Source organism: Passer montanus, unplaced genomic scaffold, assembly GCF_014805655.1.
Source record: "Passer montanus isolate IOZ18808 unplaced genomic scaffold, ASM1480565v1 scaffold183, whole genome shotgun sequence".
Lineage (NCBI taxonomy): Eukaryota > Metazoa > Chordata > Aves > Passeriformes > Passeridae > Passer > Passer montanus.
The window spans coordinates 49,787-72,074 of NW_024365715.1; the positions used below are offsets into that span (position 1 = coordinate 49,787).

Consider the following 22,288-nt stretch of genomic DNA (forward strand, 5'->3'; position numbering starts at 1 on the left):
CCTCTTGGAATACGCAGCTGGGACGGGGGCACCGCCGCTCCTGCTGATCCCACCCATCTGGGAGCCTTTTCCTGCATGGAACCACCCCACGAGGACAATGGCTGGGGAAAAGAAGATGTGGAATCTCTGTAAGGATGGAGGTGCCACCTCCCCAGAAAGGGCAAAACTCCATCCGATTTGATGGATGGGGATTTGGGAAGAGGAGTTTCACTCCTGTCAGCCTGGGATGGGCAGTGGCCGAGCAGGAAAAGGGCCTGGGGCCTTCAGGAAGGAGAGGGGGCTGAAAAACAAAGTTCTGGAGAAAGGGAAAGTTGGGATCGGTGGGATCCTACGCTTGGACAACTTTGGTTTTCTTGTTTTCTTTCTCTCTGGAAGTAGAGAGAAGGGCTGGGTTCAACTTCCATCCAGGGAAAGGAAAGGAAAGGAAAGGAAAGGCAAGGAAAGGAAAGGAAACGAAAGGAAAGGAAAGGAAAGGAAAGGAATGGAAAGGAAAGGAAAGGAAAGGAAAGGCAAGGAAAGGAAAGGAAACGAAAGGAAAGGAAAGGAAAGGAAAGGAATGGAAAGGAAAGGAAAGGAAAGGAAAGGCAAGGAAAGGAAAGGAAACGAAAGGAAAGGAAAGGAAAGGAAAGGAATGGAAAGGAAAGGAAAGGAAAGGAAAGGCAAGGAAAGGAAAGGAAACGAAAGGAAAGGAAAGGAAAGGAAAGGAATGGAAAGGAAAGGAAAGGAAAGGAAAGGAGAGGAAAGGAGAGGAAAGGAAAGGAGAGGAGGCTAGCTTAGTATTTTGGGAGGATTTGCTATTTCCTTGTGCAGGGGAAAACAACACGGAGGGAAAACTTTCCAGAAATGGCTCCTGGAGCTGCTTTAGGGAGAAACCCAAAATATCTTTGGAATGACCCAGAAAGTGAAATCTGACATCAATCTCCTCCCACCTCCCCCCCCCGGGCCCTTCCAGACTATTCCCAAAAGGAAATCCATGGGCATGGGGATGACAAAGGCTGTAAACAGGGAATAACTCAAACAGGGAATAAATGAGGTGCTGACACTTTCTTTGTGTTGTTTTTGTGCTCTCTGTGAAAATTCTGGAGTTGTTTCTCTTTCTGAGAGGCGGAAATAATTTTATTTATTTTATCCCAAGGGGGTTTGGGAATGCTCTGGGCTGGAAATAAAACTAAGGGGGGGAATTTTTAATTAAAAAAATGAATTTATTTTATTTTTATTTAGAATTATATTATTCTAAAATTAATATATTTTTAATTTTAAAACTATTTCATTTTGAAATTATTCTACTTCTGCATTATATTTTCCAAATTATTTAATTTTTAAACTACTCTATTTTAAAAGTATTGTTTAATTATTATACTTTTTTCAAATTATTTTATCTCAAAACTATTATATTTAAAAAATAATTTTGATTCTTAATTATATATTTTAAAATTAAATTTAATTTAACTTAATTAAATTAATTTCTCACAGTGGGAGTAGCTGTGTCACATGTGTCCCCTGTGCCAACCCTGGCTGTGCTGGGACTCCAGGGATGCCTTGGAGAGGTGAAATTCCCCATCCAGAGCTGTCGCCTCTGCTGCCTTTCTGGGCTTTTTTTGGGCCCTCTTGCCCTGTAATTAATTAGAACTAAATTAACTCCAAAGAGGTTCTTTGGATCCAGGTTAAATTGGAATAATTTAACACCAAAAAGGTAATTACTGCAGGGTTTTTCCTAAATTTCTTTTGGTCCTGGTCAGTGGGGTCAGGTGGGCATGTTGTGGTTATCCCTTTTATCCAAAACTTGAGGAATTGAGGGAAAATGAGGCACCAAGTGGGGAGTCAGAGGCTCAGAATCCCCGGGGACGGTGTGGGATCCCGGTGGGATGCTTGGAAAGGCTGGAGACATCAGGAACCAGCTGCAGGACTGAGCAAAGGTTTTATTGGCATTTAGGGAAAACTGCGGGCAGGAGGAAGGCAGAGAGAAATCCAGGTTGGAGGCACGGCTGATCCATGGGGGCAGATTTCAGGAGGAGCTCCCAGGGACCATGGGCTGGGTGTGGGAGCTGGGAATCCTTCTGTGGAGCTCCCAGGAACCATGGGGTGGGTCTGGGAGCGGGGAATCCTTCTGTGGAGCTCCCAGGGACCATGGGCTGGGTCTGGGAGCTGGAAATCCTCCCCCTGGAGCTCCCAAGAATCACGGGGTGGGTCTGGGAGCTCAGAATCCTTCTCCTGGAGCTGCCAGGAACCACGGGGTGGGTCTGGGAGCTGTGGGTGATGGGTGAATCCTTCCGTGGAGCTCCCAGGGACCATGGGCTGGGTCTGGGAGCTGCAGGTGATGGGTGAATCCTTCCATGGAGCTTCTGATCCCAGTGGGCAAGGAGAGGCCCAACCTTCCTGCGTGGATGTGGCTGGAAAGTTGCTGCCTGGATCTGCTGTTAATTGTACCTTAAAAACAAACCCCAAAGAGCTTCAGGGGATGGGAACTCCTGCTAAAATCAGGAGCTAGGAAAGGGCAGGGAGGGTTCCCTCGCTCAGGGAGGAGGTGCCCCTTGGGAATGGCTGGAACAGAAATGCTGGTGATCCCAGGAGGGTAAGGCTGGAGTGAGGAGGAAAATGTGAGGACAAATCACGGGGAGGATGAAACAGCCCCTTCCCATGCCATAGTTCCAACCCCATCACAAATGCCTCCATTTTCCTGACCTTATTGCAAGAGACCAGAGGATCCCCAGGAGCTGTGGGGCATCAGGAAAAGGGAGTCCAACCCTGCCTTGGCACCAGATCCACAGATTTCATGGAATCACAGAATGGTTTGGGTTGGGAGGGACCTCAAAGCTCATCCCACCCCATCCACTGCTGTGGAAGAACACCTTCCACTATCCCAGGCTGCTCCAACCTGGCCCTGGACACTTTGAGGGATGGGGCAGCCACAGCTGCTCTAGGAAATCCATTCCAGCCCTTCCCCACCCTCACAGGGAGGAATTCCTTCCCAATCTCCCATCCATCCATCCATCCATCATCCATCTCTGCAGTGGGAGCCATTCCCTGAGTCCTGGCACTGCTCCAGGTCCCTCTCCAGCTCTCCATTAGGATCAGGATTGGGGTGGTGGGTGGTTGTTTCCCAGCACAATCCCACCCCTGTCCCTCCTCCCGGCACCTCTTTGTGTTGATGAGCCAGTGCACGAAGTCCTTGGCCTTCATCCTGTCCAGGTACCGCGTGAAGTCGCTCGTGAAGGTCCCCTCTGAGTGTCTCTTGATGTGGGACAGGAAGCTCTGGGAGTTCTGGGGTCCAAACAACTTCCATCTGCTCGGGGTGGGAGGAGAAGAGAGGAAAATGGGGTTTAATGGACATCCCAGCAGGATCCTCCCTCAGGGCATGCCCAGGGCAGGGCTGTGCCCTCCAAACCCTGTCCCTGTGAGGATCATCCCCCAGAAAATATGGAATAGGGCAGAGGAATAAATCTGGAATATTTTATATGATTCCTACAATCAAACACACAATTCTTGTTTCAGTTTCTGGAGGTTTGCCAAGCCCGGCCTGGATTTCCTGGCATCCAATAAATACACCCAGTGTCCTGTCCCAAATCATCCCCCTCTGTCCTGCTCGGTGGATCCCAACCTCCACCCCGGTCCCTGCTGCCCACATCAGAGCAGGAACGTGGGGCTGATCTGAGGTTTGGATCATCCTCTACAGCTCCAGGGTGGTTTTGGGATTCACCACAGAGGATTCCCAAAGGACTTTGTGCCATGGGAGCACCAGCTCAGATGGGGCTCAGCAAGGTGTCTCTGCTCTGACCCAGGTAGGAAATCCCGGGATGTCCCTGCCTGGGCTGTGGGGAGCCAGGAGGGAGTTTGTTTGGATCCACACAAAATAAACGGGAACACTGGAATAGGGAGAGCTGGGACAGGAGTGGAGAGGGATAAGCTGCTCCTACAGCGCTGCTCCACCCCACCCTCGTACCTGGACAGCTCCTCCGAGTCCTGGGGAGCCACCTGCCCTCCAGCCGGGATGAGCACGGCGAGCAGCAGCCCGGACAGGTACAGCCACCGCACCATCTGAGCTCCTGGGGAGGCAGAAATCCCGGGAATTCCCTGGCTGCAGTTCCCACCGAGCCCCCAAGCCCTGCAGGAAGCCCTGGCAGCACAGCCTGGACTGACCCAGGTGGGACAGCCCCTTCCCGGGGTGGGGGCAGCATTGGGATGGGTGCGTGTGACAAACCCATCCTCACCCTTCCCTGTGGGCACATGGCATGCAAAACGGCACCCAACAATAAAATTGCAATGAGCTTTATCCCAAACCTGCCTTTTCTGTCTGGGGGTGACATTTCTATCCTGGAATTATCACCACAGCGCTGGAGAACTTTCCTGCTGCTTGGAAAAGCGCCTTCCAGATGAGCAGGTTTATTCATATTTTACATTCCTTATTTTTGCCAGACACCTTGGACATTCTGCAGGAATTAAATGCCACCTCCCACCCTTTATTTGCCAAAACTCAGACTTCTGTTGCCCATCACCAAATGCTTTCTTCACCTGGTTAGATTGGAGATTGGGAGAACGGAGGGAGGAAGAGGCACCTACCTTGGGGATTGAGCTGCTCCCTCCACACCAGATCCGATTTTCCTGCTTCGAGCCGGTTCTGGCTGAACTCTTCTCTTCTCCGGTGCTTTTAAGCTCATCTGGAGGATGCCCAGAGCTGACAGGTGGGTCACAGGTATCCTGCTTTTCCTCGGATGGGTCACTGTGAATCATTACAGCTTTTCTGGAGTGGGGCTGCTGCAGACAACATTGTTACTGGTGGATTTTCCAACTGACGCCTTCAATGAAGTTTTTTTCTTTTTTCTTTTCTTTTTTTTTTTTTTTTCTTCTAATTGTTGTTGCTGTTTTTCTTATATTTGCTTTTTTGCCCCCCACTTTTTGGACCAAAGCAGTGACCTGTGGGTTTCCTCCTCTCAGGTGAGGTGGCCTCTTGCTGGCACAGCGTGTCCTGCACGGATTCCTCTGCCCACGGGCTCCCCTTTCCAGCACCTTCACTGGAGAGAAGAAGGAAAAAAGAGCAAAGGCATAAACCAATGATTTGTGTCTCCAAACACTTCCTGCCATGTGAAATTCCTGCTGCAGCTCCTCAGCCAGGCAGATCCCACTTGTGATCCTAGCCTGGTGTGGCTCCCTGAGTCCAGACCTGAAACTTGGGTTGTTCCCTACAAATTATGGGATTTGGGGGTGAAAGGAGGCCCCATGAGGGGCTGCAGTTCTGGATCCCCGTGAGACATCCAGGCTCAGCCCAGGAGCCCTGGGAACACCTGGAACTCACTGTTCAGAGTTTTCCAAGGGTGTCCCATAGGAACTGGGCTCGTTTGTTTCAAATCCTTGAATCCAGCGAAGGAAAAAGGGAAAAAGAGGAGAGGAAAACTGAGGGCAACCCCAAAGAGCTGATCTGGGCCTGGAGGAGGGTGGGGGCTCCCAGGGCAGAGCCCTCATCTCCCTGAAGAGCTTCTCCCCACCTGGGGGTCAGGTGGGCTCCTGGGGCTCCCCATTCCCAGTGTGGACAGCAGGAGCTGTTTCCAGGGCAGGTTTGAGATCTCTGGGGAGTTTCCAAGAAAGAAGGATGTCCGGAGTTTGGTGTTTGGGGGTCTGAATGTGCCTTTTCTCCTGGGCAGTGGGAAGCAAGAGCCAGTCCTGGGGAGCTGGGCCTCGTCTCTCCCACCAGGAGAGATGGGGGCTCAAGCCCAGATTTCTCTTTTTTTCTCTCTTTCTCCAGAGCTTTCTGTGCTCTCCCCCCAGGACCTTTCTGCTCGTGCCTGGGTAATTACTGTCATTCCACCACGGAGAGCTCTGTAATTACTGCCACTGTCAAAATAAGGTCGGTGTTTGGGGGACACTCATCCTGAGGAGCCTTTAATGAGGGCCACTCACGGCCTTTGGAGGGAGCCTGACATCACCCGAGGGAGAGGGACATTAATTAGCTGAATCTCGGGAGGAGAGGGCCAGCTCTCCTGCCCGTCACTCAGGTGGGATGTTTGTTATTAATGCCACCAAATTAGCTCACGGTGTCACTGTTTGCAATGTCCCCCGGCCCGGCAGGCCACGGTGCTGCCTGCGGAGATGGCAGCTCAGGGAGGGGAGATTCAGCTCAGCCCATGCTCCCCGTCAGGCTCCTCGGTTTTCTCGTCGTGGCTCCCAGTGCTGGAGTGGCCTCAGGAAATGTCCCATGGGCCCCTTTCCCCATAGCCCCCAGTGATTTTCTGCAGCCCTTTGGGACGTGGCGCTTCCCCATTCCAAGCAAACCCAGTCATGCTCCCTCTCCCAGCTGGATGGAGTTGCTGGTGGCTCTCCCGGGCTGGAGGAGCCCAACAGGCAGGATCCTGAGCTTTGGGATCCCGCAGAGCTGAATTCGTCCCGGTTCAGGACTTTGAGAGGTTTTTATGGACACCAGGTGGCAGCGTTTGTCTGTCTGTCCTTCCTCTGCCCGTCCTTCCTCCCCTGCCCTTCATCATCCTCCCTTCTCCGAGGCTCCCAGGACTCCCGTCCTGCCCCTCCAAGGATTGCGGCGATTCCCTCGTTTTGGGGGTGGGAGGCCCCAAGCTAGGGGTGCTGTCGGTGACCTCACAGTGACATCACAGCTGAATTGGGACGGTTTGGGGTCAAACTCTGGCTCTGGGAGCACCCCTGGAGAAGCAGCTTTGAGGCTACCGGATCATCCTGTTCTGATGGAACAAGGACCAAAAAAGCTGATGAGGGAAAACTCCTGGAGCGTGTCCAGACTCCACATCCAGGAGCTCTGGAGAAGCTCATGCATTCCCCATCCAGCCCTTTCCTGTTTTTCCCCAGGAGCTCGCATGAGGGTGAGCTGATCTCCAGGAGTGGGGAGAGGCAGGAGGAGCCAAGGCTGCTCCCATGGGATGGTGGGACATGGCCCTGCTGGGACTGTCTAAAATCAGGCTGGGAACACGATGAGTTTGTCATGGAAGCACAGATGATTGGGTTAGAAGGGACCTTAAAGCCAGTTCCACATCCCCGCCATGGGCAGGCAAGTTTATGTTTAAACCTGCTCTTAAATTTAACCCAGATTTCTGCAGTGGGGTCAGACCAGGGGATGCTCCATTTTGAGGGGATTTGCAGCTAACAGGGAAGAATAGAGACTTTGGCTTCTCCTTAGCTCCTCCGAGAGGCCTTTGCTGCCCACAGAGCCCAGCCCAGGCTCCAGCCAGGGCAGGGACTGGAGAACGTCCCCAGCTGTGGTTCCGAGCCCGGGCCCTGGGTATCAGCACTCTTCACTCCTGTTTTCCTCTTGAAGGCGTTTGTGGCCTCCTCCCCACCACAGCTGGAGGTGCCAGAGTGGCCAAGGCAAATCTGGTGAAGAAAAACCTCCTTGGGTCACTGGTTCCACCTGGAACCTCCCCTGTGACGCTGAGTGCCTGGGTTTGGTCTCAGCATTTTTTGGGCTGGTTTTTTCTGTTTTCCTTTCCAGGTGTTGAAGAGCCAAGGGAGGGGCCACTGCAGAGCGAAACTCTGTGTTCTCACCGGGTACTTTCGCAGCTCTGAAGGGCTGGGGATTATTTCCTCTCCCCTTTGTGCCTGGTTTTTGGCAGGAAACATCTTGGAGTTGATGTCCCACAGGCTTGGTGCTAGGGAGGAGCAGTGGGGTGGGAAGCTGAGCTGGTGCCAAGAGTGGGACCTGATGGGTTGAGCTGTGAGAAGTCAAAAATTGGGCCCTTCCCAAAACCCAGCTCAGGCTGATCCCTGTGGTGGATCCCCATTTCTGATGGATTTATGACTCTTCTCACATTTCTGGTGACAAACTGGGTGAGGTCCCTCTCGTCCCCAGCTGCCAGCACTCTTCTGTCCCCAGGCACCTTCCCTGAGCTCTCAATGCTCATGATCCCTGGACATGGACACGGACACGGAGCCTTGGGGGGCCAAGGACAGGCTTTGCCCTTGGGAAACTTGGATGTGAGCCTGGAGAGTGGAAGTGGTTTCATCAGTGGGGGTTGGAGCAAAAACCAGTTTGAGCCCGTTGTTGGGCTGGGAAATGGGTGGGAAAATGGGATTTGCAGGTGAAACTCTTTGGGGTCGAGCATGGGGCTCTCACCCCTGGGATCTGCACACCTGTGGGTCCCCCGCCATGGTGACACCTCTGGTGGTGTCACTGCTCCTCCTCATCACTGGGAGCTGGTCTTTGGGGTCACCTGGAGGTCAGGCTGGAGGTTGAGTCCTCTCACCTGGGTGAACTTGTGCATTTCACCTCTTCTGGATGAACCCCAGCCTTGGTGGGTGGAGCAGGGCGTGGGGCACACTCGGCTGAGCCCACGCTGCCTAAAACACCTGGGGTCCAAGCCCTGCACGGTCTCCAGCCCTGGCCCTCCTTGGTGGTTCCTCCTGCTCTCTGGAGCTCCTCAGTGACCCCTGTTTCTCCCTGTTTCTCCCTGTTTCTCCCTGGCTGTTCTCTGGTTCCTCCTGCTCCCTGACCCTCCTGGGTGCTCCTTCACTCTCCGTGTGCTCCCAGCACCATTCCCTACAGTGAAAGTACCCAAAAAAGTCTTTCCTCCTTTATGGAGGAAAGAATTTTTTGGGTACTATCAGATGTTTTTGGGAAACTCTTGGGTGCTCTGAGCAGCCTCAGACCCTCAGGACCCAGCACCAGCGATTGCTGGTTCATACTGGGACCCCACAGGAGCTGAACTGGGCCGCTCTGGGCATCATCAGCTCTGAGCACTGGTTTTGGGGGGCTGTGGGGAGGTTTTGGGTGGCTGTGGGATGGTTTGGAGAGGTTGTGGGATGGTTTTGGATGGCTGTGGGGTGGTTTTGGGGGGCTGTGGGGAGGTTTTGGGTGGCTGTGGGATGGTTTTTGATGGCTGTGGGATGGTTTTGGGTGGCTGTGGGATGGTTTGGAGAGGTGGTGGGATGGTTTTGGATGACTGTGGGATGGTTTTGGGAGGTTATGGGATGGTTTTGGGAAGCTGTGGGATGGTTTTGGAAGGTTATGGGATGGTTTTGGGTGGCTGTGGGATGGTTTTGGGAGGTGGTGGGATGGTTTTGGATGACTGTGGGATGGTTTTGGGAGGTTATGGGATGGTTTTGGGAAGCTGTGGGATGGTTTTGGAAGGTTATGGGATGGTTTTGGGTGGCTGAGGGACGGCTTGGGAGAATGTGCGGTGGTTTTGGGTGGCTGTGGATGGTTTGGGGAGGGTGTAGAATATTTTTTGGGTGGCTGTGGGATGGTGTTGGGAGGTTGTGGGATGGTTTTGGGTTGCTGAGGGATAGTTTGGGAAATTGATGTTTTTGGGAGGTTATGGGATGGTTTTGGGTGGCTGAAGGATGTTTTTGGGAGGTTATGGGATGGTTTTGGGTGGCTGAGGGATGGTTTTGGGTGGCTGAGGGATGGTTTTGGGTGGCTAAGGGTTGGTTTGGGAAGCTGTGGGATGGTTCTGACCCAGCACCTCGGTGCTTACACACCTGCAGCCTCACAACGGCTGAACTTGGGGCAGGGTGGGGTTAATTTCCCCTCTTTATCTGAGACAGAGGCAGATGGTAGTTAATGGTTTATCCTGGTTAAAGGTTTATTTCTGCTAAATGTCCCTCTGGCTTTGAATGTGGAAAAACATTAGGATTTTGTTTCCCTGTCTCTTCTTCCTGCCCATAATTCTGTGGAAATCTTAGACACCCTCCCGAGGCAACTTCCCCTCGTGCAGGAGCCAAAAACCTTCAGAGGAGTCTGGAGCCAATGTGGCTAAGGTTTTAATTCCCCCCTTTTGCAGGCTTAGGGATGATTAAACAACCCAAATACCCCTAGCTCTGGAAAAAAAACCACATGAGAGCTCTTTTTTTTTGGCTGTTTGCAGTGCTTTTAGTCGGACATCAATCACCAGTAACGGCTGATGAAACCTGATGGGGCCGTAAATCTGCCCTGCTTTGAATTCAAATGCAGCAATTAATCCCGGGGGGTGTGGCTGCAATTAGATGACAAATTGTGCCTCCAGATTCACTTGCCTGCTTGGACAGAAGCCGCCCGTGTTTGCTCAGCCGCCGAGGCTTGGCTGCAGCTTCTGCTCTTCCCCGGGAAGGAACGAGCCCCGGGAGCTGCAGATGCACAGTGAGGACCCTTCAGCCTCGGCTCCTTCCCCTGGAGCTGGGAAGTTCGGCTCTCTGGCTGCCTTGGATTGTCTGAGCCCTGCTTTTCCCATGGTTGTAGAAATCATCCAGGCTGGGATAAAACCTCCGAGAGCATCAGCGGCATTAACCCAGGTCCCCAAGGGCCACATTCCCGTGAGTTTTGGACACTTCCAGGGGTGATGACTCCACTGCTACCCTGGTGCCAGGGCTGGACAATCTTCCAGTGAGGAAATTTCCCAACCTAAACTTCCCCAGGCACTTTATTCTTGTCCCTGTTTGCTGGAGCAGAGCCTGAGCTGCCCTGGCTGTCCAGGAGTTGTACAGGGTCCCACCTGAGCCTCCTCTTCTCCAGGCTGAGCCTCCCATGTCCCTCAGGAGTTCTCCAGACCCTTCCCTGATGCTCCAGCCCTTCCCCAGCTCCATTCCTGGCTCTAGACTCACTCCAGGCCCTTGGGGTCTTTCTTCTGGCCCCAGCCTGAGCTCAGGTTTCAGATCTGGGCTGAATTTGCCCAGGGTGCAGGATTTATCCTGACCATCCTCAGAGGTTGGGCAGGAGGATTTGGGACCCCCGGCTGGGGCAGGAGCTGCCTCCACCTGAGACACCCCCAGCAGTGCCTGATTTGGCCCCCTTGGGCTGGGTTTGAGACTAGAACTGGTCCCAGACAGCATCGGCCCGAGCTGAAGGAGCCCAGGGCTGGATTTGCCGCTGGATCTCTCTCCTGCCGATGCCGGTGCTGTGGGATGGCTCCTCCAGGGTTGTTCTGGGGTCGTGCCCGGGGTGGGGGGCATTCCCTGCCCTGGGAAGGCTCTGGGTAACACACCCAGACCTTGTCCTGCTGCAAAGCCTGGGGTCAGTCAGGGTGGCTGCTCACGGAGGGGAGTTCTCAGGTTCACCCTCGTTTCCATGCAGGAAAGCATGGAAACAAGAGCATTTGGGGGTTGGATGGTGCAGCAGGGATGAGCAAACCCCAGCACAGCTCTGCTGCTGCAGAGAGAGCCCAGCTCTGCAGCTGAGCTCAAAATCCAAGCACAATGTGGCAAAAATCCAGGGCAAAGCCGTGGAGATGCAAGGCCTGATGTCAGCAGTGGGATAAGGCTGTGTTTGCACACCCAACACGCTTTTATCCACTGATTAACTGTTCCTACAGGGCTCCTTTGCGAAACACACCAGCGTTTTCTGTTCCAAGAGATAAGAAAACAAGCTGGGTTTTATATCCCTTCATCACCCATGAGGGTGATAACAGCTTTCAGAATTCCTGTGGACTCTGATCTCCAAATGGGGGGCTCCCGGTGAGGAAACAATTGGCTGTTGGGATAAGTAGCTTAAAAAATAAGGAATTAAGAAAAAAAGAATGGAGAAAGGGCTCATTTCTCATTTTTGGCTGCATGGCAGGGAACCAACAGCCCTGTCCCGAGAGAAACCAGCTCCTGGGAAGGAGGGAAAAATCCCCGCTGGTACAAGCTGAAAGATTTGTTGGGGAAGAGGAATTGATTTATTTTTTTTTCTTGCTGACATTTTAGAAAAGGCTGATTGTGCCGGACATTGAAGTTTGTTTTCATCCCCATTTTTAATCCTGGCTGCACAAGAGGGCTTTATCCCAACCTGCAGCTGCACCTTGCTCTTGGGCACAGGAGCTCCCTTGGCCTTTGCCAAGCAGGATTAATGTCAAGTGGCAGAGCCGGGCCTGGATCCTGGAGGCCTCGTGCCAGGGGATTAATTTGGTTTATTTTGCTGGTTTGCGGTGATTTTTCAGGGGTTGTTTCTGCCATGGATCAAGTCCCAGTTCTCCCGAGTGGTTCTGAGCATGCAGAGGACCCTCGAGGTCCTGTCCTCCTTTTCCTGCACATCCTGGGGCTGGATGGAGGCACGGAGCTTGCAGAGCTCTTGTTTTGGAGGAACCCAGCTCAAAACCTGGCTGGAGGAGCTGGGGCAGCTCCGACACCTCACCCCAGGCTGTGGTTTAACAAAGCTGAGTTTAATCCCCTCCTTGCCTGCTGGGTTCTTGCTTTCTCCAGCCTGGGAAACCCTCGCAGCTCCAGCTGACCTTTCCCAACAAAGCCCCTTTGTTAGGCCAAGCTCAGGCCTGCGGGGCGCCTTTATCTTCCCTTCTTATTACTCTTGATTTTTATTGATGCCATCACCAGCAGCCCTCAGAGGAGCCGCCTGGACTTTGTTTGGAGGGTGATTAAGAACAAACTGATCCTGGAAAGCCGAGGCAAAACCTTGAGCAAGAGGAAACTTGGCAGCGGGAAGAGCGCGCCGGCGGCAGCGTGAGCGGAGTCCCCAAACGCCAGGGAGGAACCTCCGTGCCCATGGGGTGCTGGGGCTGAGCTTTAGGAAGGGTGGGTGGAAACAACAGAGGGGTTTTCCCTCAGCTGGGGCTGTTTTGGGGAGGGTTTTCCTGCCACCTGTCCTTTCCCCACGGGCAATCCCAGCAGAGGGCAGCAGGAGATGCCCTCGGCACCCTTCGCTCTCCCAGGGGTGCTGCTCCAGAGCACCCAGGGCTCAGCCAGGGCAGGGGGACGCCTGTCCCCTCCTGGTCCCCACCTTGGGACATCTGCTAAAAACTCCCAGCTGTTCTGGCTTGAAATAAGTGGTTTTGGGGCTGAAGGAGTTGGAACTTATTAGAGTTGAGTTGGGACTTATTAAAAGCTAAGTTGGGACTCACTAAAGCTGTTGGGATTTATTAAAGAAGCATTTTTTGGGCTGTAGGAGTTGGGACTTATTAAAGTTGGGAGTCATTAAAGAGGCATTTGGGGGCTGTGGGAGGTGTTTAGTGGGAACAGAAGCACCTTTGGATCTCCTCTTGCCCTCCCTGCTCTCTGGACATCTCCGGCCCTTCGCCTCGTCAATGCCCAGGGTGTTTTTGGGCAGCTCTCACCTTCCCATGAATGATGGTGTTGCCATGCACACACTGGGGTCTCTGTGCACTGTGGGGACCAGGCAGGGCACTGGTGGCACTGGCAGCACTGGGGGGTGCCCAGCCTGACCCCCAGATCCCCGTGAACTGAGCCAGGGAGCCAAACACAAATTCCAGGAGGTGCTGCTCAGGCAGAGGCCGTGTTCCTGGCCGGGGTGACAACAGGAAGGGTGGCTGTTGTCCCTTGGTGGCCTGGGAGCTGTTTCCTGGCTCCTAACGAGGGATCTCATGGCACAACAGGCTGGGAAGAGGCTGAGTAGGAGGAGGAAGGCTCTGGAGGAGGTGGGTGCTGGCACAGCCTGTGCTGTGACTAATGCCAACACCCAGGCCGGGTTCTCCTCCTGGGGCACAGCTCCCTCCTCTCCAGTGACATTTCAACCCTGGAAATGCTCTGGAAATGTCAGTATTTGCAGGAATAAAGTTTCCTGGTGTGGAGCCTTGAGCTCTGTTCTGGGTTCTTTGTTCTGTGTTCTTTATTCTGAGTTCTGGGCTCTGTTCTGTGTTTTGGGTTCTGTTCTGTGTTCTCAGTTCTCTCCTCTGGCTCAGCTCCTTCGTGGTGCTCCTGAGCTGCTCTCTGCTTGCTCGGGGCTCTCCAGAGCAGCCCTGGAATTCCTCCTGCAGCAGGGAACTGCTCCCTGGGCTGCTGGGATTTCCCAGCTGGGATTCAAGCCCCCTGTGAGGCTTTTCTCCCTCTCTGGGATTTCCTGGGTTGTTTTCTCCTCACCTTCCAGTGAGCTGGGCTGAGCTTCCAGGTGAAACCAGGCTCTGCTCTCCAGACCTGAGGATTCAAGCAAAGCATCCAGGGACACAAAATAGCTGGAGCTGGGAGCAGGGTGGAAGGGATGTGTCCCAGATGAGGAGCTCTGTCCCTGCTCCCTCATGGATTGAGCTGGGCCTCACCCTCTGCAAGGAGCAGAAACAAAGAAGCTCCTGCATCCCACAGAAAAATCCTTAACTGGGTCATTTCTACTGAATTTTGCTTCTTCTCATGGCCCTGGTTCCTTCCCCTGTCCTGAAAACTTGGGGTTCAGGGAATTTAAATTATCTAGTGGAGATCTTTCTTAATTAGACTTAAATAGACCTGTAAGGCCTTTGATGTATTAAAAATGTGAAGTTTCCAGACTGTTGCAACTTGTGGAAATGATTTGGCTTGTCCTCCCTCCAGAAAAAAAGAAAAGAATCCATTTTTTAAAGCTGAGCAGTGATTACCTGAGGATGGAAAAGGTACTCAGGAGTGAGGAATTATCTGTGAAATCTTCTTAAGAGCAGAGCAGCTGCTCGTGGGCACGTTCAGGGAATAACCCTTAATTAGAGCAAAACCACGCAGGAATGGTAATGAGGTGCCTTTGGAGTGGTTTTACCTGGTGAGAAACACTTAAATTAGGGTAAAAAGCTGGTAATAAAATGTAATTCACCTTTTAATATCCCAAACAATGGTGGAGCTGTGTGGTTTAGGGAGGGAAATGGAATGGAATGGAAACCCCTGTTTTAGGGAGAAGCAGGAAAACCAGCACAGCACTGCAGGTAAGTCAGTGTGAACACACAGGTTTGTACCTGGCCTTGCTGTTTCTGCTGAAATAAAGGTGGATTTTTCCATGAAAAGCCAGTTTCTGCTCAGGGAGTGAGTGGGGCACTGCTGCCTCCCAGCCTTCCAATCTAATTAAAAATTAGTCTGAAGAAGCTGGAATGTTAAAGAAGTAGTAATAATAAATTCTCCATTGGTTTTCAAGTGCTGCTGTTCCCATTCCTGGACAGGTGAGGACAGGTGGGAGGCCCTCAGTCCTTTCCCAGCCCTGCCCCTGGGCCCTGCCCTGGCCAGGTGAGGTCACGGGGTTTGCTGGATGCCAAAATCCAGTCTGGATTAAATTCACCTCCCTGCCTGGATCAAATCCTCAGGGCCAGGGAAGCTGGGGGGGGAAGGAGCTCTGGGCTCTGCTCCTGCTGGGCTCAGCTGCACCTGCCCTGCTTTGGGGTCCCACTGACCCCGAATCCCCCTGGCAGTGCCCGAGCTGGGCTCAGGGCTGGGCCCTGGATGGTTTTTGTGCTGACACAGAGCTGGAGGTGCAGGAGCCTCTGATTCATCCCGGGAGGGCTCACACCCAGCCCGGGCTCCTTCCCCTGCTGGTGATCACCTGGAGGGACTGGGGGGGCTGGGCACAGCTGGTGGGGGGTGGTGCTCCCCTGTTCCCACTGGGGCTCCCCCATCCCTGCTCTGGAGTGGGGATGGATGGGGTTCAGAGCTCCAGAATCAGGGGAATGGCCAAGATTCCCACTTTGTAGGGGCTGAATGCACCCTTTGGGTGCATCCTGAGGGTCCTGGGGTGCAGGGGAAGCACACTGGGGGTGCAGGTTTTGGGGGGCTGCCCTGCCCCAGCCCCTGAGAGGGCATCTCTGGGATTTGCTTTAATCTCCCCAGGGCTGTGTTTTTTCCCATCTCCTCATGGGAACATGGCCAAATATCCCTCAAAAAGGGAAACTGAGGTGTGGGGGGGTCCTCAGCCCACCCCTGAGGACACTTGGGGGGGTTGCAGGGTTTAATTTCCTGCCCTGCTGCTGACCCAAAGGGCTCTTGTACCTCCCTTCCTCCTCCTGCTTGTCCCCAACCCCTTCTGGGGGCAGCTGGGGGAGTGAAGGTGCCGCTCCCAGGCTCAGCTGGGAGTGCAGGTCCAGGGTGTCAAAATCCAGGTGAGGCTGCCCATACCCCCGGCCAAGGCTGCAGGACCCTCCGGGTTGGGGGAGCTCCCAGGGGAGAGTCTCCCCGTCCCTGGGGGTCCCCGGTGGGAACCTCCCCTTGGCAGCAGGAGGAGGGGCTGGATCTGGGGAGTGGGGCCGGGGTGGGTGTCCCTGTCCTGGTGTCCTGTCCCTGTGACAGTGTCCCTGTCCTGTGACAGTGTCTCTGTCCTGGTGTCCCTGTCCTGGTGTCCCTCCGCCAGTGTCCCTGTCCTGGTGTCCCTGTCCCCGTGACAGTGTCCTTGTCCTGGTGTCCTGGTGTCCCTGTGCCCCTGTCCCAGTGTCCCTGTGCCAGTGTCCCGGTGTCCCTGTGCCGGTGTCCCTGTCCCAGTGTCCCTGTGCTGGTGTCCCAGTGTCCCTGTGCCGGTGTCCCGGTGTCCCTGTGCCGGTGTCCCTGTCCCTGTGCCGGGAGCTGCTCTGGCAGAGGGTTGTGGTAGAACTGGAAGAGCAGGGCCAGAGCAGAAGGTCAGGTGAAGGTGTGGGTTTGGCACAGCGGAGGGGCTGGGGAGTTGTGGGTCACTTTTTGAGGGCACCCGTGGAGCTGTCTGGGAGAACTGGTACGGCTGGAGTCAAACTGGCTGTGTGGGAAGGGTTGGAAGCGCTGGAAGGATGGCTCCTGCTCCTTCCAGCCCCGGGTGGACTCCCAGCTGCCCTGCACCTGCTGCTCTTCCCTGCTCCAGCACAGGCACCCACTTATCCTTCCCAGATTCATGTTTTCCCCTCCCAACCAACCAGCTCCACAGGAGCCAGGGTCTGAGCCTTTGCTATTTCCCTGACTCTCTGGGATGAGTTTGTGCCCAGCTCAATCTGTTTTCCTTCCTAAACTTTGAGACTTGAGCTGATTTGCACCCAGGAATTTTTTTTTGTTTGGTTTTTTTTTTTATTTTTTTAACTTTTCTTTATTTGCAATAAATAATAAACTATAATACAAAGATCTCAACACATAATCCAAAAAGTCTCATTCTTTTGGGAATAAAAAGGACTCCCAGCACCAGGAAAGGTGAAAGAGCATCTACGAGCAGCCCCTGGGCTGGGGGTAGCTGCACCCCCCTGCCCTAAGCAGTTGTTCCCCTTCCCCCGGGGCCCCCCAGGTGTTCCCATACCTGGGCCAGGTGAGGTCCTGCAGGTGCCCACTGTGGGGTGTGGGGCCCTGCCATGGTGCAGAGCTGCACCGGGAGGGCAGAGCTGGAGCCAAGGGTGCCAGGGCCTGGCTGAGGGGCTTTGTGGCTGTGGGGAAGCTGGGGAGGTTCTAGAGCTCATGCAGGGGTTCTTTACACACACAGAGAGCCCCCTGCCCCTGGCCTTCCACGGGGCCTGGATGGGAAGGTCTGGATGAAGAGGCAGCAGCTGCAGCTGGGTGTGGTGGTTGCCTGGCTTTGGGGCACACACGAGCCCACGGGTGGGCCTTCCTCCCCTCCCTCGGCTTGGCTTTGCCAGCTGCTCTTATGGCGGGGTCAGCTCCATGGACTTCTTCCTCTCCTCCCGCTGCTCCTCCCACTCCTCCTCGGACTCGTAGGTGCCCTTGATGATGGCCACCCTGTCAGACATGTTCATGCAGTAGGGGACCAGGATGTAGAAGTAGAGCAGGGAGGCCAAGCAAGCCCCAAGGATGGGCCCAACCCAGAACACCTGGAAAGCAACAGGGGCGTGGTGAGAGGAGCTCCTGGGGCTGCTGCTCCAGCTCTGCTCATGGCACCATCATCCATCCGTCCATCCATCCATCATCCATCCGTCCATCCATCCATCCATCCATCCATCCATCCGTCCATCCATCATCCATCCATCCATCCCTCCATCCATCCATCCATCCATCATCCATCCGTCCATCCATCCATCCATCCATCCATCCATCCGTCCATCCATCATCCATCCATCCATCCCTCCATCCATCCATCCATCCATCATCCATCCGTCCATCCATCCATCCATCCATCCATCCATCCGTCCATCCATCATCCATCCATCCATCCCTCCATCCATCCATCCATCCATCATCCATCCGTCCATCCATCCATCCATCCATCCATCCATCCGTCCATCCATCATCCATCCATCCATCCCTCCATCCATCCATCCATCCATCATCCATCCGTCCATCCATCCATCCATCCATCCATCCATCCGTCCATCCATCATCCATCCATCCATCCCTCCATCCATCCATCCATCCATCATCCATCCGTCCATCCATCCATCCATCCATCCATCCATCCGTCCATCCATCATCCATCCATCCATCCCTCCATCCATCCATCCATCCATCATCCATCCGTCCATCCATCCATCCATCCATCCATCCATCCGTCCATCCATCATCCATCCATCCATCCCTCCATCCATCCATCCATCCATCATCCATCCGTCCATCCATCCATCCATCCATCCATCCATCCGTCCATCCATCATCCATCCATCCATCCCTCCATCCATCCATCCATCCATCATCCATCCGTCCATCCATCCATCCATCCATCCATCCATCCGTCCATCCATCATCCATCCATCCATCCCTCCATCCATCCATCCATCCATCATCCATCCATCCATCCATCCATCCATCCCTGCTCCACATCTCCTGCCACACAGAGAGGAAAATACCTGTTCCAGAGACCTCCTGGGCTGAAACTCCCCCAGTCTGTGCTCAATGAGGGCCAAACCTGCTCTGTGAGTCTGGGGCTGAGCTTGCAGGAAGTGCTGGCTGAGAGGAAGGGCTAAGCTGGTCTCCTCTGTGGGCTTCCTTCCCCTCAGATGATGCACCAATGGTGCTCAGAGGGCACCACGGCTGATTTCTGTGCCTGGAAGTGTCCGAGGCTGGGTTGGATGGGGCTTGGAGCAACATGGGCTGGTGGAAGGTGCCCCTGCCCGTGGCATGGGGTGGGACTGGATGAGTTTTTAGGTTGTTCCCACCCAAGCTACCCTGGGATGGGCTCATTTCTGTCCCCTGGCTGGCTCTGTGCCCGGGGATTAACTGTTCCCGATGCATCAGGGGGCAAAACCTCCCTCCTTCTCCAGCCCCTTTTAATCCTTCCTGCCTGGGGTGGGCTCTGAACCCCCGCCCCTGCCATTCCCACAGCAGTCCCTGCCCTGTCCCCATGTGGTCCCCAGCAGTCCCTGTCCCCAGTGCCACCAACACCCACCCAGTGCGCGGGGCTGAACCTCCTGGTGACGACGGCGGGCCCGAAGGAGCGCGCAGGGTTCATGGAGCAGCCGGTGAAGTAAATCTGGAGGGGTGGAAAGAACCCTGGGTTAAGGAGCAGATAGGGGCCACCCTTTGGGAGCAGCGACTGAGTGACCCCTGATGGTGTCAGGGAGAGCTGGAGATGACCCCTCACCACAAAAGACCCCAAGATGTCCTGTGTTTGCTCCTCCAGAGCAGCTCGCTCAGGACCAGCTGCACGAGGGCCTTTTGGGAAGCTCTGTGCTCGCAGGACCCTCCCCCTGGACTCACCCCCACCAGGTGGCCCAGGGTGACCGAGAGGCCGATGGACAGCGCGGGGGAGCCGACGCCGCTGCGCCGGTTGTCCGTGGATGCGAAGATGCAGGCGGCCAGCTGGAAGGTGAGGATGATCTCCACCACCAGGGCCTGGCCTGGGGTTACGTTGGTGTTGAGCTGGAACCATGAGAGCCACAATAATTAACCCTCCCAGGGCTCGGCACTATCAGGAGGGCTCCTGGGTGCTTTGCCGGGAGGTTTGGGAGGGTGAAGTTGGAAGAGAAAACCCGCAGGGGCCCTGCCCAACCCCTGCTTGAGCTCCCTGTTCCTTCTCTGAAAGGAAAGAAATTATCTTTCTTTCTTTGCAATTCTCCAAGATCCGTCTCTCCCCCTAGCCTGTCCCTCCCCTGGGCTCTCCACATGTCTCTCCACTTCCCTGTCTCCACAACACTGAGTGCTTTCCCACCAAATCCCCTTTTTCCTGCATTTATTTGATCTTTGCAGGCTGTTGCACCCTGACTTCTGCCCTGCACTTTGTGGAGCACCTGCCCAGGAGGATGAGGAGCAGCTGGGATGGGATGGAGGGAGAAGGTTGGGATGAAGGTCATGGGCTGGGATGGCTTTTCTGTCCCAGGGACTCTGCACAAAACCCTGGGGACTCTCAGGGAAACTCGACCCCAGTGGACATGAAAAGGACAAAGTGACCCAACCCATCACGGATCATTTTTTATCTCAATCTGGCTTGTTTGGGATGTGGAACCTGTGGAATGAGAGGCATTGGAGCTCCTCATGCCAGTGACCAAACCCTCTGACACGTCTGTGCTGCCCCCAGGGGTCCAGGCCTGTCTGTGGCTGGAGCAGCAGCTCCACTGCTTTCATTGCAGATGTTCTCCAGCACTGCCCCGAGGGTTTCAGGCCGTGCTTCATTCCTGCTTATCTCCGAGGGTCCTGCTGTCCCCCCTCCTCCCCTGGGAGCAGCCCCTTGACACTGTCCTGCCCTTGCTCCTTCTCCAGCTCTTCCCCACCACTCTCCCCGCCCGTCTCTGTTCTCAGCTCCCCCAGTGCTCTGGTTCCAGTGGGCTCCTGCTCCTGCTGCCCATACTGGTCTGACTGGGCTCTGCTCCCTCCCTTCCCCTGCTGCTGGCACGGCTCCTGTCCCGCGCTAATCTCCAGGTGGAGAGGCTGCACTGCGCACATCTCAGTGGTGCGGGTGACTCACGGGGCCCTCAGGACAGAGGAAGCCCTCATTAAAGGAGGGAAAAACATCCCACTCATCACTCGCACAATAAAGCCGTCATGTCAGAGCTCAGCTTCACTCCGGTCCCATTCCCAGCCCGCTGTGCATGCGGGACAGAGCACTGAGGATCCATCCCGACCGATTCTCCTCCCCGTGCCGGTGCCAAAGGGAAGGCAAGGGAAGAGGGGAGTGCCCCGGGCAGGGACTCACTGCGTTGATGGCCAGGTTGCCGCGGGTGTTGGCGGGGGTGACGCCGTAGAGGATCCCGGCGCCGGCGATGGCCCCGACCAGCTGGGCCACAACGTAGAGCAGCGTGCGGAGCAGGGAGATCTGGTTGCCTACGAAGAAGGCGATGGTCACGGCGGGGTTGATGTGGGCGCCGCTGATGTGGCCGAAGGCCTGCACCAAGGTGCCGATGGCCAGCCCGAAGGCCAGCGCGATCTGCAGGATGCTGGGCAGCGCTGACGGCCACTTCAGCGCCGAGCCCAGCCCGATGAAGACGAAGATGAGCGTGCAGAGGAACTCCACAAAGACGGCTCGAGCAAAGGCCAGGGTTAGTATTTCCTTCTTCATGGTGGGGGCAGGTGGAGGGCAGCCAGGGAGGAAGAAAGTTTAGGATTGCTGTGTGCCCGGGCTCTGGTGTGTGCAGCCGGGTGTAGGGCCATACCTATCTATATATGCAAGAGCAGCAGGAGCTGTGTTACAGGGTGGTGGGTGGAGCCAGGGGATTAGCCAGTCCTCCCAAATTACCATGTGAACATGCAAAAGTTTCCACCTGAAAATGTCTTCAGAGCCTCTTGGTGAACCTGTGACTCAGATATTGGTGGTATTTCTCTCCTTTCCCTCTGCAAACAAAGAGCCCCTATAGGGTGTCTCTGTGGTCGTTAAATAACGAGGTTGCATAACGAGGCTGAGCTCCCTCCTCTGCTTTTGGCTTTTCCTGCCTCTCGCCAGGTCCTGGGTGTTTCACTAGCACAGGTGTAGTTAATCTTTGCTCCCTCCCTTCCGTCCCTGTGCTTGCACACTCCTCCTGCTGGAAAACCCTTGTTGGGCTGGAGGAGCTCTGCTAGGGTTGGGCTCCGTGTGTGTTCAATTTCCATGGAACCTTGAAATGTAAAGGAAAATCAAACACCTGGAGCTTCTCCCAGGCTGTCAAGAGAGCTCAGCTCCAGGAAATAAGTGGTTTGCAGTTGTCCAGGGAGCAGGGGAGGGTTTGGGGGAATCTTTGTCCATCTGGGGAGCTGTAGATGAGCCGGAGCTGCTGGAGGTGTGCAGATGGAGAAATAGCATGGAGAGGGCTCCTGGTGCAGAGCCTGGCTGGGAGCCTCTGCTCTCTTTCCTTTCTGCTGCTCCTTCCAGAGCACTGGAACAAGTGCTGGAGTTGGGGCGTGCAGTTGGGAATGGTGTCTCCTCCCCGTCACCCTGTGCCCTTTCCTTTTCTTTCTGCCCTTCCAGCTCTTGCTCAATGAGCAATGATTTTGCTCCTGGGAATGCCAGCACCCAGGCACAGGCTCTGCATGGACACAGGCTGTGTTTACACATCCCCTTTCATGTTCCTGGGGCGCTGCCCTCCATCCCAAACCAATACATTGGCAGATGCTTGGCTGGCAGGGAGGGGCAGGGGAGGCTCTCAGGGCTGTGCACATGGATCTGGTGGAAAAGGTCTCAGGTAACACTTAACAAAGAATTCTTGGTTCTCTCATAGCCCTCGAAGCCTTGTGCCAGGATATTTTTTTTTAGATGGCTTTGGGTGCCAGATCTGCTCTCCTTGCTCGGTTGATCCACTTTTCCTTTCCCAAATGATGCCCAGGCTGGTTTTATCCCTGGCTGCCAGGTCCCTCTGCAGGGGCAGCCACACTGCAGCACTCAGGGAGCAAA

At 54.7% G+C, this 22,288-nt stretch overlaps 2 protein-coding genes across 3 annotated transcripts; both read right to left on the reverse strand.

Moving 5' to 3' along the window:
• Window positions 1-2,341: 2,341 nt before the first annotated feature.
• On the reverse strand, window positions 2,342-4,037 carry LOC120500628 (pro-glucagon-like). 2 transcript variants are annotated; one of them, XM_039705763.1, is made up of 3 exons: window positions 3,941-4,037; window positions 3,137-3,283; window positions 2,342-2,427 (listed from the first exon to the last, which is right to left on the reverse strand). In XM_039705763.1, exons 1-3 carry the CDS (start codon window positions 4,033-4,035, stop codon window positions 2,418-2,420), a joined length of 252 nt encoding a protein of 83 aa, XP_039561697.1. In that variant the 5' UTR covers window positions 4,036-4,037; the 3' UTR covers window positions 2,342-2,417. The 2 variants fall into 2 exon arrangements, with proteins under 2 accessions (XP_039561697.1, XP_039561696.1); XM_039705762.1 differs by having other exon boundaries at window positions 3,137-3,286.
• A 12,647-nt stretch (window positions 4,038-16,684) lies between these two features.
• AQP5 (aquaporin 5) lies at window positions 16,685-21,935 on the reverse strand. The gene is made up of 4 exons (XM_039705737.1): window positions 20,621-21,935; window positions 19,189-19,350; window positions 18,878-18,961; window positions 16,685-17,369 (listed from the first exon to the last, which is right to left on the reverse strand). The coding sequence occupies exons 1-4, from the start codon at window positions 20,981-20,983 to the stop codon at window positions 17,184-17,186; spliced, it is 795 nt and encodes a 264-aa protein (XP_039561671.1). The 5' UTR covers window positions 20,984-21,935; the 3' UTR covers window positions 16,685-17,183.
• Window positions 21,936-22,288: the final 353 nt, after the last annotated feature.